At 36.6% G+C, this 18,064-nt stretch overlaps 1 protein-coding gene across 1 annotated transcript in view; it reads left to right on the top strand.

Moving 5' to 3' along the window:
- The window catches only part of LOC122810195 (neural-cadherin-like), a 1,307,756-nt gene extending 1,291,241 nt beyond the window's left edge, over positions 1-16,515 (top strand). Inside the window, exon 33 of the mRNA XM_044081677.1 lies at positions 10,543-16,515. Coding sequence (XP_043937612.1) covers positions 10,543-11,001 — 459 coding nt within the window. The 3' untranslated portion in view covers positions 11,002-16,515. The remainder of the gene's footprint in view (positions 1-10,542) is intronic.
- The last annotated feature ends 1,549 nt before the right edge of the window (positions 16,516-18,064 follow it).

Raw genomic sequence — 18,064 nt, forward strand, 5'->3', positions numbered from 1 at the left:
GCAATATTCATCTATACCTTTACTTCTATCAAACACCTGAACAAGATTTTGCCACCTTAGAGTTAAAGATTGATGGCTCACCCAAATTCTGGCTGTTGGGAATAATACCACCCTTTTGTAATATTTCAGGTACAATTTTATGTTGGATCAAGTGTGTTATCTCCATACTACTGGTCTTGATTTTGATGTTACAAGTTCAAAAATTGGAAAAGTAAATAGCTAGACATGAATCTGTAGTCTAGTGCATGGTGTATTCTGATATATTTGCCGACATCAGAATAATGACACAATGCTCATACTTGCAATATCTGTTCAGTTGTTTTTTTCACCTTGTTCTTCCTTGCTATTTATCCAATAATAATTTTATGCTTAATTTAAAATCATTATTCTTTATACTTGGTAGTGACATGATTGTAGTACAGTTTTACAGAGTTCATTGGTTTGCATATAACTGGAATTATACTCTGCCTTTTTTCTTCCTATTTCTATATTCCTGTGAATAAAGGATGATTATATAGGAATAAATCATTGCATGAGGGTTGTTTGTTTTGTGACCACTGTTTTAAGTTAACTATTGAATTGTGAGTTGTTATTGAGATATGGTTTATTCCACATGTTTAATAAAGAGGACTTGTTCAAAAAAAAAAAGATTTTGCCACCTTAGAAGATTGACTGGATTGTGTTTTACATTGTGTGACTCAATTTCTACCTGGCAAAGACAGAAGCAATCTTTATACAGACCAGTGTCCATACTTCAAGTGTTCCATTCATTTCCAGTCCTTATTTATTTATTTTTCAGGGAGAATCCTCTAAAAGTTTTATCTCCTGTGATAGCTCTTGGTATGAGTTGCAGTGAACAGCTTACACTTGTCAGCAATTACTAGGACATCTAATTTCCATCTAAAATATCAAAAATCAAGTACCTTGCCACCAATAGATGGTGCAACACATCCCTCATTATTTTTGGCTTTATCCCTTATTCTTGAGCAAAGAAGTTGAAAGCTAGTCTGTTATCCATTACCCTTAAAGAGGATAAGAAGCTCATGGTTACTCGGCCTTCTTTGTATACCTGCCACCAAATTCTTGTTAAGTAGCTGATGCCATCCATGCTTTTACTACATAAACTGAAAAAAAATCAATTTGAATAAAACTGTACAAATCAATGTTCAAATACAAGGTAAAACAAATGTACCTCATTGCAGAAGTGAAAAAACAAAAAATTACAAAATTAACATCTCCCTACCACCCTCAATAACCCCCTGTCCCTCTTACTTATATATAAATCCTACTGCCAGGCAACTGAAAGGAGTCTTGCTACACCACAAAATGGGCTATTTGTTTATATTGCATTTCATTTTTGATATAAAAGGTATGTTTGTGTTAAATAAAGCACCTACACTGCTTACATTTGCTATCTAAGCTTTCATTGAAGCTGGGTTTGGTTTCATAGCATTTTCCCTCAGCCACCTGGTACTCAGATCACTAATCAGCAATGCAGAATCAGCATTACAAAAAGAAACTCTTTGTCTCTGTCACTGGCCAGAAACCTTTGAACTTTATACAGAAAAAGACAAGAACAGGAGATTTACGCAACCTAAATGATGATCTCTGCTTAATTACTGCCATTCGAAAGCTAATGATAAACAGAAAGATGAACAGATTCAGTCAACTTTATGTCTGATTCTGAATACAAAACTACCAAGCCCTATAAATTAAGTGTGCAGTGAACATGAGAGGATTTCCCATATCAAAAATTAAATGCTGAATTAAATTCAAAATACAATTTGGAATATTTTCTAAAATCAGATGTTACTAATTCCCCTGGTATTCTTAGAAACATGTCATCTATTTCAGTCCTCTTTAATTAAGTTCAAACACCTCCTTTGTTAAACTGGGTGGTGGAGCATCCTAAGTATAATCCAGCAGACAAGCAACTCTTTTAAGTCTGTCCTGCTTTATCTCCATTAACTTGTTCTCAGGTATCTTTAAAACTTCACTCTAGCCAAATGCTCTTCTTTACCCACTTTTTACAGGTCTTCCCACTATCAACAACTTCTCTTCCTGTAAAACACCATGCTACCTTATAACCTTTGTAATATATACACATTTTTATATCCAAATACAAATTTGTTTTTCTGTACTTTGAACACCCTGCCTGCATAATTTATTTGTAGTTTTTACTTTTTCTTTTTATATAACTTGTCTTGTAAACTTACATATTTTTTACTTCTGTACTGAAAATGTTTTACTTGTATTACTTGTCCTTTAAATCTAATTTAAAAAAAATGTGTATAATCCTTCACTTTGGAGATTTCCTCCTTGGGTCTCCACTGAAAAAAGGCATAAGCTCAGATGGACTAACCCAGTTAACAAATGTCAAATAAATAAATAAAATAAAGTTATTTGATTCATACTATGCAAATCAGTCTGAAGACTATTACATGCCTTAGTCAATAACCACTCACCAAAGGAAAGAATCAAACTCTGTACCTTGTGTCTGTATGGTAAACACCATAATCATTATGCCAGCCTCTAACAGATATTTCATGTCAAAAGTTTTATTGTGCAAAGTGCATTGTTTGCAGAGATGTGTGACAATGAAGAGAATGAAATAATGCACTGAAATAAGGTGCAAGTGGTTGCATTAAAACTTAAACTGAAACACCCCAAATCAAAGCAGGAAACGTTATTTTAAAATAAATACTAAACTGCTTTACCTACAATGGCTGCCAAAAGACATATGCATCTAGGGTATCACAGCACAATAGAGATAAGAGTAAAATGAGTTCCAATGCTAGGCATGAAATGTCATGGTCATACTGCAAGGATCTGTGGGACCTAGAGCACTGTTGTCTTAGTTTGGATGTCTTCAGCATTATGGTATTTGTTTCTGAAATACAAATGTCACTGCTAGTATTCCTCTCTTGCAGGTCTTGCCACAACTGAATTGCCATGGCGGAACAGTTAGCACTGTAGGGCAACAATTAATATTGCTGCCTCACAGTTCTTGGTTCTCTGGTTCATTTCCTATTTGGATACTTCCTGTGCAAAGTTTGCATGAACTTCCTGTGTCTACATGGGTCTTTGCCACACATCTCATAGACATGCCATTATGTAAACAGACAGTCCTTTAAATTGTGTGTGTGTGTGTGTGTGTGTGTGTGTGTGTGTGTGTGTGTGTGTGTGTGTGTTTATGTTGTATGTGTATGGCTCTTACAAAAAGTTGGTGTGCCATACAAGATTATCTATCACTGCCTCATGTCCACTGAGTACTAGAATAGGCTCTAGCTCCCCACAAACCTGAATAACCACAATAAAGGCTGCAACCAAATGCCCAATATACCATAGATGTTGTTGCAGATCCAAAAAATGAATGAAACTTCCAAAATGGAATAAAATGGAAAAAGTTTATTGCACAAATGCCAAGTGCTTCCGTCCCATCACTGATCCAGACTTCATCAGAACTAAATTACCTATGTGTGGGCTGTCATTTAAATACAAGTTTTTTAAAGCTATATAGTCTCTATTAATAATATAATGAATTTTAGCTTATAAAGTCAAATAGTTAATACAAATTTTTATTATAAAGTATGAAGGCTATAAAACAGATATGCAGCCAAGCAAGAGACAGGCTACATTTCTTCTTCTTCTTCAATGCTACCCATTGTTAATTCTTCTTGGGATGCTAGAGTACTAAGTCTTTCCTTGAACCCTTGTGCATTTGCTCCAGTCAATGTCCAGGTATTCATCCTAGTCTCTGTCAACCTTTGAGCCTTCTCTAACCACTTTTTGTAGTTGACTTTGGCCACCAGTAGTTTATACTGTAGGTTGACATTGCAATCTGTGATTCTACCCCATGCTCTTTCCTTAATAGGAGGAAGCCTACCAGAGCTGCGTGTTGACCACTATTGTATATCATTTTGGTACTGTCTTTCTTGATGAGCCGTGTGTTGGCTACCGTCAACCCATTTGTCAGATAGACGTCTAGAATGACCCCTACTTCTTTATACCTGTTCCCACACACAGGCAGTCTTCATATAATGTTCTGTCTGTCTGACATTAGTATTCAGGACTCCCGTTATCACCACCAGCACATGTTGTTCTTCTTTATCTTGTAGATCCTGCAACTATTACCTGAATGCTCCATTTTCCTCATTATCACAACCCTGCTGTGGAGCATAGGCTGAGATTAGGAACACCCCCATAGTTTTTCACTGCAGTCTGATTGGTGTGAGCCAATCACTTATTGTCTTCAGAAGACTCTCCCTCATTACATTTCCTACTGCATTTCTAGTCTCTCTTCCCCCTAAGTAGCAGACTGTTGGTCTCAAGCTAAGTTACTTTCCTGCCTTACTATCATGTCATCCACTTCCAAGCTGCGTTCTGTCTATGTCAGTGAATCTACATTCAGTGTAGCAGTCCTTAGTTCATGTTTGGCAATTTGACTGGTTTTATGCTCATCAGAGCTATCCCATATAACCTAGGCTAGACAACTGGACACCTGATGGCCAGTAGCTTATTGGGTCAGAGCACATAGACCTTTGCCACCATTTTCATGGATCCCTGGCATAGGTTTATGGGTGTATACTAGGCTAACAAACATTGGGGCCTTTATAAGCCTAGCAATACAGGTCAAATGTGACCCACAAGTTTTATGTTTTAGACATTTATAAACAGGATGATTTTTGGTTATGATGTGATTTATTGGCTGCCTCTTTCTATCATACTCAGGGTGAATTTCCAGTTTACCATCCACTGGTCTAAGTTATGCTTAAACAGGGTTAGGGAGGGATTCTGCTTCATGTGGATGGGGAGCTTACACCAGAGAATGTCTCTCCAACATATTCTGTTTATGTCGCAAGCAAAATTTAGGTCTCTGGATATAGTAGTTCTATGTGCTTCATCTTGTGGATGTGCAAAAGGTTCATCAGAGCAGGGTCCAAGGATGACTTGTATGTCAGGCATAGGTCACCTCTCAGTAGTTCTTATCAGACCAAGTATATAGATTACGGCTTTGAGGTGATCCATCCAGGACATTGTGTTTATTCCCTGTATTCTTTTTATAAGGCACCTTTGCATTCCAGCTGCTGCATGTGTCTAATCAGGTATATATCGAGGTGGGCATTATATGGTTTCTGCCTTTTTTAATTTCTGCAAGTCTTTTGGGTTTCTAATGCCATGACAGGAATTAACCTCATTCCTAAGTCAAAGTATGATTCAAGTTCATGAAATTGGTATTGTTTCAATCCTTGATGTTAGTCAGAAGTGCTCTTCGCAGCACTTGCAATGTGCTATGTAATGACTCCTTCTACAATTTATAGAGAGTTACATGTATCTGTAACATATCTAAGTACTATTATAAATTCTTTTTTATAAGGCCTATTGCTCCTACTACGATTGAAACTGTCTGGGTATCCTTCCACATTGCCCTCATTTCCGCCTGCAAATCCTCTCTCTGTACATAAGATACTGACACTGGGTGTAGCAATTTGAATGACCAATGCTATTTTTGTTTTCTTTTCATGGACTATTACATCTGTTTTTTCTTGCATCTATTTTTTGAACTGTTGCTAATGAGTGATCCCATGTGATACAAACTTCATCATTTTCTATAATGCTTTGTGCTTCATGTTTCCAGTGATTTTCAGCTACTTCAATATTATAATGGTTGTACAACCCCCAGCACAGTAGTCTTGCCACATTATTATGCCTTTCAGTATACAGTCCTTCTGCTATTAGTATATCACAACCAGCAACAAGATGTGCAACTATTTCCAATTCTTTTTTACAAAAACCTACATTTGTCTGTTTCTTCCACATGTTCAATGGACTTTGTAAACCAACGTGTATGTAATCCACTATCTTAGGCCGCCAATATTTACCTTTTTGTCTTTTGGTTTAAGTTCACCTCTCCTTAACCTTAACCAACTTAACCAACTGAACTTTTTTATTGCTTTCCTATGGAAGGGTCAAAAGTACCTTCATATGGTAACTAATCAGATGTTTCCCACTCCACTGGCGTCTCCTTTCCTGCTTTGATGTTATCAAAGTTATATTTTCTATGTTAAATCCTTCAGTTCACAGGTAATCCATAACCTTACTTTCTATTTCTTTCAGTTCTGCATAACTAATCCTCTTTTCTACTTTTCTTCTATGTTTTCTTATTTTTTTTTGTATTGTAGAATTTTCTATATCTAGACGCATTTGCCTGTATTACTCTTCAAATATCTTTGGTGCTGCTCTTTTTGTATTGATAAGTTTTGCTTTCTCCTTTGCATAAATATTGCACCATATTAACTCTCTTTCTCTTTCCTAGGTCCATATTTATTCTTCAGATGTCTCCTGCTCCTCCTGTTTCTCCTCACTTGGGGGACTCGTTCTTCCTCCATCATACTGTGAAAAAACTGTGTTAGACTGCCTACACTAAATCCTTTACTTTGCATGTATCCCATGACTTCAACTTCTACTTTTTACTAATCTTCTAATTTTGCATTCCCTTTTTGTGATCTTATTTTTTGTATTGTGAAATTTTCCATATCTGGACACCTTTGGCTGTATGTCTCTTTGAATATCTTTGGGGCTGCTTTTTTGTATTGCTCAATTTGGCTTTCTCCTTTGGATATAAATATTGCATCATATCAGATCTCTCTTTCTTTCCCATGTCAATATTTCTTTTTATACCTTTCAAAAATCTCTAGATTTTGTTCTTTATATTTTCGCACTTCCTCAATTGCTTCTTTTTCCAAATAGCCCAAGGTTTCTTAGTCTATATAATGTTTTTCATAAATCTGTTGTATTAATGAACACACATTTTTATTTGACGCTTCTAACAGTTTTGTTGTGCAAGTATTTTTTTTCTCTAATTTCTCTCTTAATCTTTTCATATATCTTTTGTCTGGAATTTCTGGGCTTCTTGCATAATAGTAACTAAACATAATTTCTTTCTTATCCTCAATAGTCCATACTATCATCTTTATAGTTCATTTTTGGCCTATCAAATTTTGTGATGTTTGTTGTCTACTATTAAACTTCTACAACAGGGGGGCATCCTCCCCCTGGGCCTGGCCTAGCCCCATTGTAGAAATGTTTTCATGACTTGAGGATTCTACACTGTCATTTTTTCCAATCCTGGCACCAGTGTGCCTACCAGGATTGGACACTTTTTTTATCCTGGGTCTTGTGCACCCAGCTATCTGTTTTACTTTTTTAGCCTGCTTCTGTCCATGATATATGCTATATAAATACAGTCTATATATCAGTATCATCTTGGTGAGATTTTGTGAAAAACAGGGTTCACCTCATGAAGGTACTCACCAAGACTTAAGGATAAATTCCGTTCCAGTAATACTACTCTCCTTTGCTTGCTGATTTATCATCTCTCCATTTGGACCATTATACTCTATGATGGGTCTGATGATGACTGAGCACAGTGGTATGGTGACTTCCCTGGGCTTAGATGCCATGCCCTAACTTATAAGTTGAGCAACATAGAAGGGTTCTATGAGTGTAAACTCTTAGGCTGTTTTATTGATGACATCATTTTCCTGGGGTGGCCAACTTCCCAAAAGGTACTGTAATGCATTTATTGGCATTGAGTTTTAAGCCGTGACTTTGTCACTAGTTATATTTCTATGTTAGACCTTCCTGTAGGATGTTTTTATGGGAAGATTCTATATCTGCTCCCAGTTTGCAATCATCTGTGAACTTGGTCAGCCAGAGGCCTTTGACATTGACTTTGACCTGTGAGAAGCAGATGGCAAAGAGGAGTGGGCTCAGCATGGAGCTCTGAGGGACTCCACTGGTGACTGGTCTCTTTGTGGAGGTGGCCTCATCGATTCTAACCTCTTGGATCCTATATCTGAGCCAGATGGCTATTCAGTACATTACAAATGTGTTTACGTCTAGTTCCATAAGTTTGTTAACAATACCCAAATGGGTTATTGGTTATTGAACAAATGCCTTAGCCAGATCAAGGTAGGTAGAATGCACTGCTTTACCCTCATTCATTGCCCTGGTGACTATGTCAAAGACATCCATCAGATTCAGTAGGCATAACCTTCCTTTGACAACACAAAATTGGGATGGAACAAGTGTCTGGAGTTCTCCTGTGTCTTTGTTGATCATTTCCATAATCATTCTTTCCATGATTTTGCAGATAAGACTAGTCAGACTACTGGTGTAATAACTTGAGTGTGCATGTGTAATTTGGCAGATCTTGGATGCAGAAAGGCAACTAACCATTATCTTCTTTGTGTTCAGTCTGATTACTTACAATGGTGTCCACTATAGGCCTGGAAAGTGTGTTTGCTTACCTTAAAGGTTTTGTATTTGGGGCTCCACTGCATGTTAGGTATTGTATTTGCTGAGTGCTTTTGGGTTTGCTGAGGAATAGCTTTACCAACAGGTGGCCTAGGAAATCTTTGTTTTTTAGGAAGATTAAATTTAAGTGCCTCAGCCTACATTGGTCTATGTCTGTGTTGTATGCTAGGTATGGTGAGTGTACTGTGCATGGCTTTAACAACTTGAGCTTGAATGCAAGAGTTAGTTTCCAGTGACATTGTGTAAGTTCACCTCTGGCACACTGTATCTGTTACTTTAAGGATTAATGGGCTGTCAGTAAACACGAGACCATTGCAACATTTTCTCGTAATACAAGGTGGCTACCAGAAAGTTAGGAAATTGCATATCCATTGCTGTCTGGTCCTTTAATTGGCGAGCTACAAGGGTATGACATACTGGGAGTTTACAGAAGGCTATTAAGGGTGCTTTATTGGATCAGGCAAGGATAAAAAATACAGTGGTGATTGCGTAAAATAAGTTATACAAATGAAATTTAACAATACAAAGTACTTAGCTTTGCCAGGATGACACTGAATGCAAGTGCAACACTCCTAGAGCCCAGCTAGGATGCCATGGTTTGCTGAGCTCCATGGAAATGAGCACGCAGCCACTCAAACATGCCAAATTTAAACCAGCACTAAAGAAACAAAATACTGACTACTGAATCCTCTGGTCAATAAAACAGCTACACTTTGAGCCCTTTTTTCTGTTTCCCAACTCAGATAGATCAGGCAAACACCTTCTGCCAGAAGATGAATAATCCCAGTTGTCTTAATCTAAAAATATAGTTAAAAGAACCCCACATGTGCAATGCTACTGCAAACAACTTAAACAGCTATCCCTTAAGGAAAGTAATTTCAAAGCAAACAGCTAACAGCAGCAACAGTAATAAGACATTTTTTTTTATTAAAAATATCAGTGAAATGTACAAATAAAGCAAGAAAACAGCAGTGACTACTTAAAATAAGCTTTACAATTGTGATTTATCAATTCAAAGCACTTAGCTTTTCCTGGATGATACTGGACAGAAGTAAAACACTTCAGGAGCACAGACTATGGAAGCAAAGCTCTGTAGAAATGAGAACAGAGCCCTGTAAACATGCCAAATTTATACCAGCACTGAACAAACAGAAAACTGACTACTGAGCCCTCTGGCCAATAAAATGACTACACTTTGAGCCCTTTTCAACTCAGATCAGGCAAACACCTCCTGATAAATAATCCCAGTCCTCCTAATGTAGGAATACAGTGAAAAGAATTGGCCAGGCCCTCAAACCACTTATCACCAGAAAATACCTATGCACATGTTTGACCAAATCACCTAGATCTAGTTTTTATGCCATTGAGGGGCTTGCTCTGATGAGTCACGCAGTCTGTATTTTCTTATGTAGGGGTTACTGCATACCATAATTGATGCCTAAAGTGGTCTTCCCCAGTTAGGCACCACTTATACAAAAATTGTTAAGCAGTAGAGATTTACAAAGCATTCTGCAAATGCTGATGAAATCTTTCTAGTAAAATAAAAGCCTATGTGATAATATTTTGGTTCTATATTATCTTGCCTAAAGCTGTTTCCAGTGAGTACAGCAAGATCGAACTTCAAACCACGAAAACCCACTAACTCGAATTGCCAGGTCACCGATTTTTTTCCTAGGGAAAAAAATCGGTTGACCATCACCGTGAAATTGCTCTTTACCCCACTGTAGTGCAATCTCGGAGTTGGTATATTTATTTAGGGGGTGGGGCGAAGCCCCCCACTCTGTAATAATTTAAATGGTCTGTGGTGTTTAGTTGGTCCACCGATTTTTTTCCCCTTGAACCTGGCTGTTCACATTAGTGGGTTTTCGCGGTTTGAGGTTCAATCTTGATGCATTCGCTGGAAACAGCTTTTGGCAAGATAATATAGACCCAATATTTCAGCTGAGAAAATATTGAATTAGATGTGAAATCTGCAGAAAATGTATCTTTGGAAATAGACTATGATGCAGTATAAAGTAAAATCACAAAGCTTTGACAAAGATACTCAGTGGTGTCTCATTTTGTTTCAGCTACACACAATTTTGGAATGCAGTTTTTAAAAAGGGTTGTCTTCAAAATTAACTCCTTTTCTTCCCTGAAACCTGTGTGAATGGATGTAGTGTTAGGGACTAAAATATATGTATTTTTTGATTATTTTAATTCTCACTTATTTTTTTGTTTTAGGTTGTCTACAACATGAAAGAACTAAGAATGCCACTTCAACCTATCTCCCCGCAATCTCTCCTCAGGAATTTAAATGGAACAAAGTACAGTCAGCTGTCTGAAAGATATGATAGCAGTCTTCCCCAAAAGCTGCTCCAGAAATGTTTGAATTACACTCCCATAAGTGACGATTCTGCTTATTGCCTTTCAAACCATATCAGGAAAGGGGATAACTATCTTCAGGCTTTGTCCCAAGATTCCTTGCAGGTGTACTGTACTGAAGGAGATGGCTCCCAGGCTGGGAGTCTTAGCAGCCTAGAGTCCTCAGAATCTGCAGAAGACTTTAATTATGATCACATTGGAGACTGGGGGCCCAAGTTTGAAACACTGAGAGCACTTTATTCTCATGTAGCAGATGAAGTGCAAAGCAGAGAAACATGTATTACAGGATATACTGTTCTAGAGGACAAAAGTAAATGACATTGATTTTCTTGCACTACATCAGACAACAAGATCTCAAAAATGCATTAAAATAAAAACTTGCTATAGATGCACTGAGCAGCTGACAAATCTCTCTGTAAAACTAAGCATACAAGTTCACCAACTGCAATATTTTTAGGATTCCACCACATCTGCTACTTTTCACCTCCCTAATATAATATCATAAAGTGAAACAATGCAAGCACAATTAAGAACAGGATGCGTCTCTTCAGAAATCAGTTTTTGGGATACTTGTACACTGCCATTGTCCTATCAGGTACTGCCTGCAGTAAATTCTGTGTGGATTTCATGTTTGTTCTTCCTTTTCACAACTCTGTCCATGCTATAGTGTACAACTATAACTAAATGTACAAGAATATAAATTACACACATTAACTGATCTGCCAAAATATAAGAGAAACAACATGTTTCACTAAGTATATTTGTTAAGTCGGTCCTATGAAAAACCCAGAGCTCAGCAAATTATGTCAGTGAGTACTTCATGCAAAGCTGACATAAATTCATGATTGGTGGGCTGTGCTATTCTTCCCCTTAGACAATGCTGTCATCCAGAAAAGGTGAATGGGTTTATATATTAAACTATAGATACACAGAAGAAAAATAAATATATTTTTTGACCTCCACAAGAAGTATCCCAAAGGTAATCTTCCCTCTTTCTTTCTCCCATCTTTGGGCTCATACCAACCTAAAATAAATTTGACATGAGATGTACCCTCTGTAATCATGCCATGCCATTATAAAATAGTTTTCCTAGCAATTTCTAGAGTTATTTTATACATGATGCCTTAGTACCCAAGCTTCTATTTGAGCAGCCATGAAAAACAGACCACAAGCTAAACCATTCTTATAATTGTAGAGTATAAAATGCTTCCCAGTGTTATCTTTCCTACATGTCTTCAGCAGCATTTAAAATTATGTAATAAAAAGTGATACTGACATCTACTGTGGTACTTGCTCTTCTGCCTTTTTGCCTTCTTTCACTCCCTGTGCCTGACAATTAATATCCAATACATGTGACAGTACTGTGCATGTTGTCAGTCTCTTTAAACGTCCATGAAAAGAATGTTTCACAACCACAACTGTAAAAGGGTTCACACTACCAAAGGGTCTCCCATCCAGATGAAAGCCTATAAAGACATTATATAACAAGTCAGTGGTGATACCACATATCCCAAGTTTTCTTGCAGTAGATGGCAAAGAAGTAATACAACACTTTTTTTAAAAATTTAATCTTGATATTGAACTTGTTAATAAGGATAATTCATAGACTAAAATGGAGAAGCATTCATATCAGCCATCTGAGACAGTGTAATGCTATTGTCTTACCTCATGAAGCATGCAACAGAAAAAAATATCAAATTTTATGTAATAAAGAAGTACTTGCACTGACACTTAGTTCACATTAGATGCTAATAATTTTTATGTATAGTACTGATGTTTTTTCTGGATTGTTGATATTTACATTTTAAAAACAACTTTGCATCACTGCAAAGTGTATACGCTCCATAATGGAGTCTAAGAACTTCACCATAATTTTACCTCAGATTTTTGATAAAGTTTTTAAATAAGGGATTGACTTTATATATAGCGATCATCCTATTAGACTGTTTTGACAGGTATTTCTTGGCCACTGCAAAATATTTTTTCCAGCAAGGGTTAAACCATTGTGTTGCCTTGTCTGTTAACTGCAGTATTTAAATACACATTTGCAAAGCATTGTGTTACCTGTTTAAAAAGAGCAGTCATACAATTCTAGAAAAAGTACCACAACAATTTGCAGTTTTTCTAGTTCTTAGCAGAGGCCTCTGATATGTTGACGCCATTACAGTGCCTCATTAATGAGTCACCATGATGAGTGCTGTACTATAGCCAAAACATTATACCAATGCAGATTACCACCCCCATCCTTTTCCCCTTAATTTGCAGCACATTTGGCATCTAATCTCTCTTATGTAACCCTGGGTTAAACATCTGGACATAAGACCTCCATCACTGGACACCATCACTTTTTCCCACCTTACAAATAAGATTTTAACACCTGACTCAGCCAAGGGAGATACTGCTTAAGTCAACCATACCAGTTGATAGCTGTGCACAGGCTAAAGCCAGCAATGACCATGAAACTAACTAAACTAAAATCAACACCCCGCAGGCAAACATCTACAATCCCACATAGCAATTGACTACCTTCCTTCCTCCTCCAATAAAGAACATTTCCAGTGTCTTCTCCTATAACTCTTGAATGCAGTTTCTCCATTTAAAATATAATAAAACTGGGTGACTTTAATACTTATTTGGCCTACAAATCATAATGGTAATGAATTTTACTTGCTCAAGGACTAGTATGACTACTGAATGAACCTACCAGCCCCAAGTTTTAAGACAGGAAACCAGACACTTCTTGATCTAATAATAGTTAAAAAGGCCAGTACCTTCTCTCTCCCCAACTCTCAGTGACCATTACACTGTCTCATCCCCAACTCTCAGTGACCATTACACTGTCTCATCCCCAACTCTCAGTGACCATTACACTGTCTCACTCTCACCATCAAACCATAACCATAAACTCTCCATAAAACATCTCCTTTAGAGGAAGTATACCTCATAATGACTCAAAACTAAATGTCTGTATGGAAACAATGGACTGATCAGTTATTCATCAGTGCCCTGGCCTTAAAAAAGCCACAAACACCCTTACAAATGTCCTTCTTCATCTACAAACCTCCTACTTTCCCATCATCATAAGACTTCTGAACCCCAAGCCCATCAGTTAACGTACTGCTGAATTTAAAGCTCTATGAAATGCTCAATGGAAAATAATAATTCTAAAATCCAGGACAATGTTGTCCAGATATGCAGCTTCACAAAAAAAAGAAATTTTCACTAAATAAAAGCAAACTTGTTCTAGTAAGGTCCAAATACTTCTGAGACAAATTAGACTGTTAGCTGGGAAAAAATCTAACCTCACTGAAAACTCCAGCATTGCTCAGCCAATTAGTGGCACTCTTAACATAAATGTCTTTCTTTAAGCATTTACAAATCTTCGCCTTTCTGTCTGCTATACCTGACCCCACTTTGTACCTCCATTCTATTTCTGTAGCATAAATAGAAAGGAAATGGAAAGAAACACCTACTTGAAAAACCCACTACTAGCACCTCTGTAAGCTCGGAAACATTTTACCCATGGTTCCTCAGATTGTAAATGTGATGAATAGAAACTCCACTTTCACACCTACAAAAGCTCACTTAGCAAAAATATAGTTTTTTACCATATGGGAAAAAACAATACTAGAACCACTCCCCAAAATTTAAAAACCTAGCTCTCTAACAGACTAGACTCATCTGCATTCTGTCAACATTAGACAGTATCCTTGAAAAACTTGTCTACATTCAAACTTTCCTCATGCAAAAATATATTTTTCCGTCCAGACACCAAGAGAGAACTTTACAGAGTTGCATTCATTGAACTGATAAAGGCCTTCAGTGTAGTATATAATGTTTTACTCACAGCTGGGTTTAGTGATCATGCTTCTCTCTGGTTTAAGGAATACCTTTCTTCCTCTTCCTTGTCATCATCATCATCTTACTTTTCAATATTCCTTGAAAACTCTAATGTAGGACTACACTCTAAATTACTTAACCTTCACTGAAAATCAGGTATTTAGATTACCTCACCCCAGAAAAAAGAAAGATTATAAAATCATTATCTTGGATGGACTGAATCACTTGTAATGTATCAAGAAAAAGGAAAGCTGAACATAAATGCTGTTTCCTCCATACCCTACTGCAGATGACTATGAAAAATTACTTCCTTCTTGGCTCTTCTTGTAGGTTTTTCAGAACTATGTCTTTTGTCCTCTTTACTTTTTTTCTGTAATCATAACTTTCCTTAATCAAGATATACTTTTGCTTGAATATATTATTTAGAATAGTAATCTTGGAGTATTTTATGTTCTTTATGAATAAAAACTCATTAGTAATCTCATACCATATAATACGCTGGCTCTGGCTACTTAATTGTCCCTATACTTCATCATTAGAAACAGAAAAAATTCATTATTTGTAAGCTTCATGAAATTGTAAGACGCCATAAGGACTAGGTGACACCCACCTCCTTCAAATCCCTACTGTGAGAGTTGCTCATTTTAAATGCCATCATATGAGCATTTTTGTGATCACTACTAATATCCCGGTTTAAAGCTGTCTACTCTTTTTCTAACATCCCTCCCCTTGCTAAATGCTGTTCTCCTACTAAAGGGATATGCATTCATTAATTTGAATAGGGTCTTCTTTTTCCACATCAACCTCGAACCTGCAGTAAATCCAGGGTTTTTTCAATAAACTCTGTTTTATCAGTATGTATCCCACAGATAAACATATTACTGCTCAGAGCTAAGGGTTTCCTATCCTCTACTGCAATCATGTCTCTAAACATATTCTTAATAACTTCTTTGCTACCCTATCTGATACACTCATATCTTTATACTGCAGTAAATGTGTACTTTGTCTAATTATTTGAAAAACACTTTAAAGAATCCAAAAGTTTAACTGAATCCTTTAGTAAGGGATTTTCCATAAATGCACCACAAACTGTATTGCCTCTGGATTTATGTACGGCTGTAAACATGTAGTCTTTATAAAGTTGTTAAAATATATCTGCTCAGTACTCATCTGTATATGACTCTTGCTGGCATTTACTATATCTGAGCTACTGTTTATAAATCCTTCCATTATTTCTGTTTCCATTCCATAGCAACTTTCTCTGCTCATTCCTTCCACCTTCACCTAGTTACTTGCATAACTTACATTTTGATCATTTTCATTCTGCCTTCTTCTTCATAGTATATAATGCCTGGCAATCTATATTGTTATAACATATTCAAACTATGTGTAAGAATGCAGCAATCTACATAGCATTTATTCTTTCACCTGCAATAAAGTACAGTTTGTTGGCTTGCAAGTACATTATTAACAGGTCAAACACTGAAATACACAAGATCAAAAACAGCTTGTCAAAGTCACACTGTAATGAAAATTATTCAAAACTCACAACTACAAGAATTTCAGCAATGCCCGAACACACCCTTTGTCCTCTAGTACCTAATTATCCCAATGCAGGTGATCCACATAACCAGAGAAAAGGAAATTATTGGTTTTCCAGCAAATTCTAACACATATCTTTAGTGAAAATGTCATACATAGAATTCATCAAAATCAGACTAGATATTTAAGTCAACTCCAATACTTCTATTTACTGAAATTGGCATACTTAGAATTCAGCCATTTATGAAGATTAATACTTCTGCTGCTAATGGAAAATGGAATATTTAAATTCAGAGTCTGACTGGGCTCATCAGGTTTGTTTCTTTGACTTGTGACTAACTGACATTTTGCTCTATCCCCGGTATAGCATATGCTGTATCTTTTAGTTACAAATGTAAAAATCAACTAAAAATAAACTGTAGCATATGTTAATAGTGTTTTTTAAATAAACGTTTGAACTAAGACTTTGGCTACCTGTTACTACTTGTGTGAGGATGTTATACCTACATTTTTTCTGATATTCTGCTGTGTCACACAGTCTGATTCTTGTATAACATACTGTCTATTATCTTAGCTTCTAGCTACCTGTCCATGCACTGCGTCACCCGGCAGAGTGGATATTTCATTCACTTTCAGTTTTATTTTGCATGTCTGTACCATTGCTGACTGTGTTCAGTTTGCATATTCTGAGTTAAGGATAAAAACATCTTTGTTATATACTTGATAACCAGGTAAGTTGTCTGGTCCAAAGATATATATAGTGGTCCATGAAAAGAAGACAAAAGTAGCACTGATCATTGAAATCGCCACAGCCAGTGACTACAGTGTCTTGCGTACAGAGAGACACAAAGTCATAAAATATCAGGATCTGCAGGCAGAAACGAGAGTAATATGGAGGAAAGATATCCAGACAGTCCCAATGGGTCCAAATGGAGAGATGATAAGTCAGCAAGTAAAGAAGGGAGAGTATTACTGCTGAAACTGAATTCATCCTCAGGTCATGCTGAGTACCTTCATGAGGTGGACCCTGCTTTTTCACAAAATCTCACCAAGACGACACTGATATATAGACTGTATGTATATAACATATATATCATGGACAGACGTAAGTTAAAAATTAAAAAAGAATATCTGGGTGCACAAGACCCAGGATAAAAAAGTGCCCAATCCTGGTAAGCATACTTGTGCCAGGACTGGAAAAGATGACTGTGTACAATCCTCAAAATATGGAAACATTCCTACAATGAGGTCAGGCCAGGACCAGGGGGATGATGGCCCCCCTGTTGTAGAAGGAAGTAGTAGTCTACAAAAATCACAAAAACTGATAGGCCAAAGAAGACCCATAAAGACAACAAAGTGGACTATTGAGGATAAGAAAGAAATTATGTATTGTTACTATTATGTAAAAAGCCCAGAATTTCCAGGCACAAGATATACAAAATGATTAAGAGAGAACTTAGAGGATAGAAACATACTTCCACAAGAGAAACTGTTGTATAAACATCAGAACCTAGAGATTTTTGAAAAGTATAAAAAAGAAATATGCACATGGGAAAGAAAGAGAGATTTGATATGGTGCAATATTTATGCAAAGGAGAAAGCTAAATTAATCAATAAAAAGAAGGCAGCACCAAAGATATTCAAAGAGAAATATAGACAAAGGCATCCAGACATGGAAAATTTCACAATAAAAAAATAACACAAAGAAGGAATGTAGAAAAGAAGATTAGTAAAGTAGAAGTTAAAAAATAGTAGTTGAAGTTATGGAAGTGCCTGTGAAGTGAAGGATTTGGTGTAGATGGTCTAACACGGGTTACTTCACAGCATGAAGGAATGAGTCCCCAAAGTAAGAAGAAGCAGGAAGATCAGCAAACACCTGAAGAAGAAATATGGACATGGGAAAGAAAAAGAGATTTAATACAGTGTAATATTTATGCAAAGGAGAAAGCAAAACTAACCAATACAAAAAGAGTAGCGCCAAAGATATTTGAAGAGAAAT

This window comes from Protopterus annectens, chromosome 8.part1 (genome assembly GCF_019279795.1).
Source record: "Protopterus annectens isolate FY-2018-M chromosome 8.part1, PAN1.0, whole genome shotgun sequence".
NCBI classification, from domain to species: Eukaryota; Metazoa; Chordata; order Ceratodontiformes; family Protopteridae; genus Protopterus; species Protopterus annectens.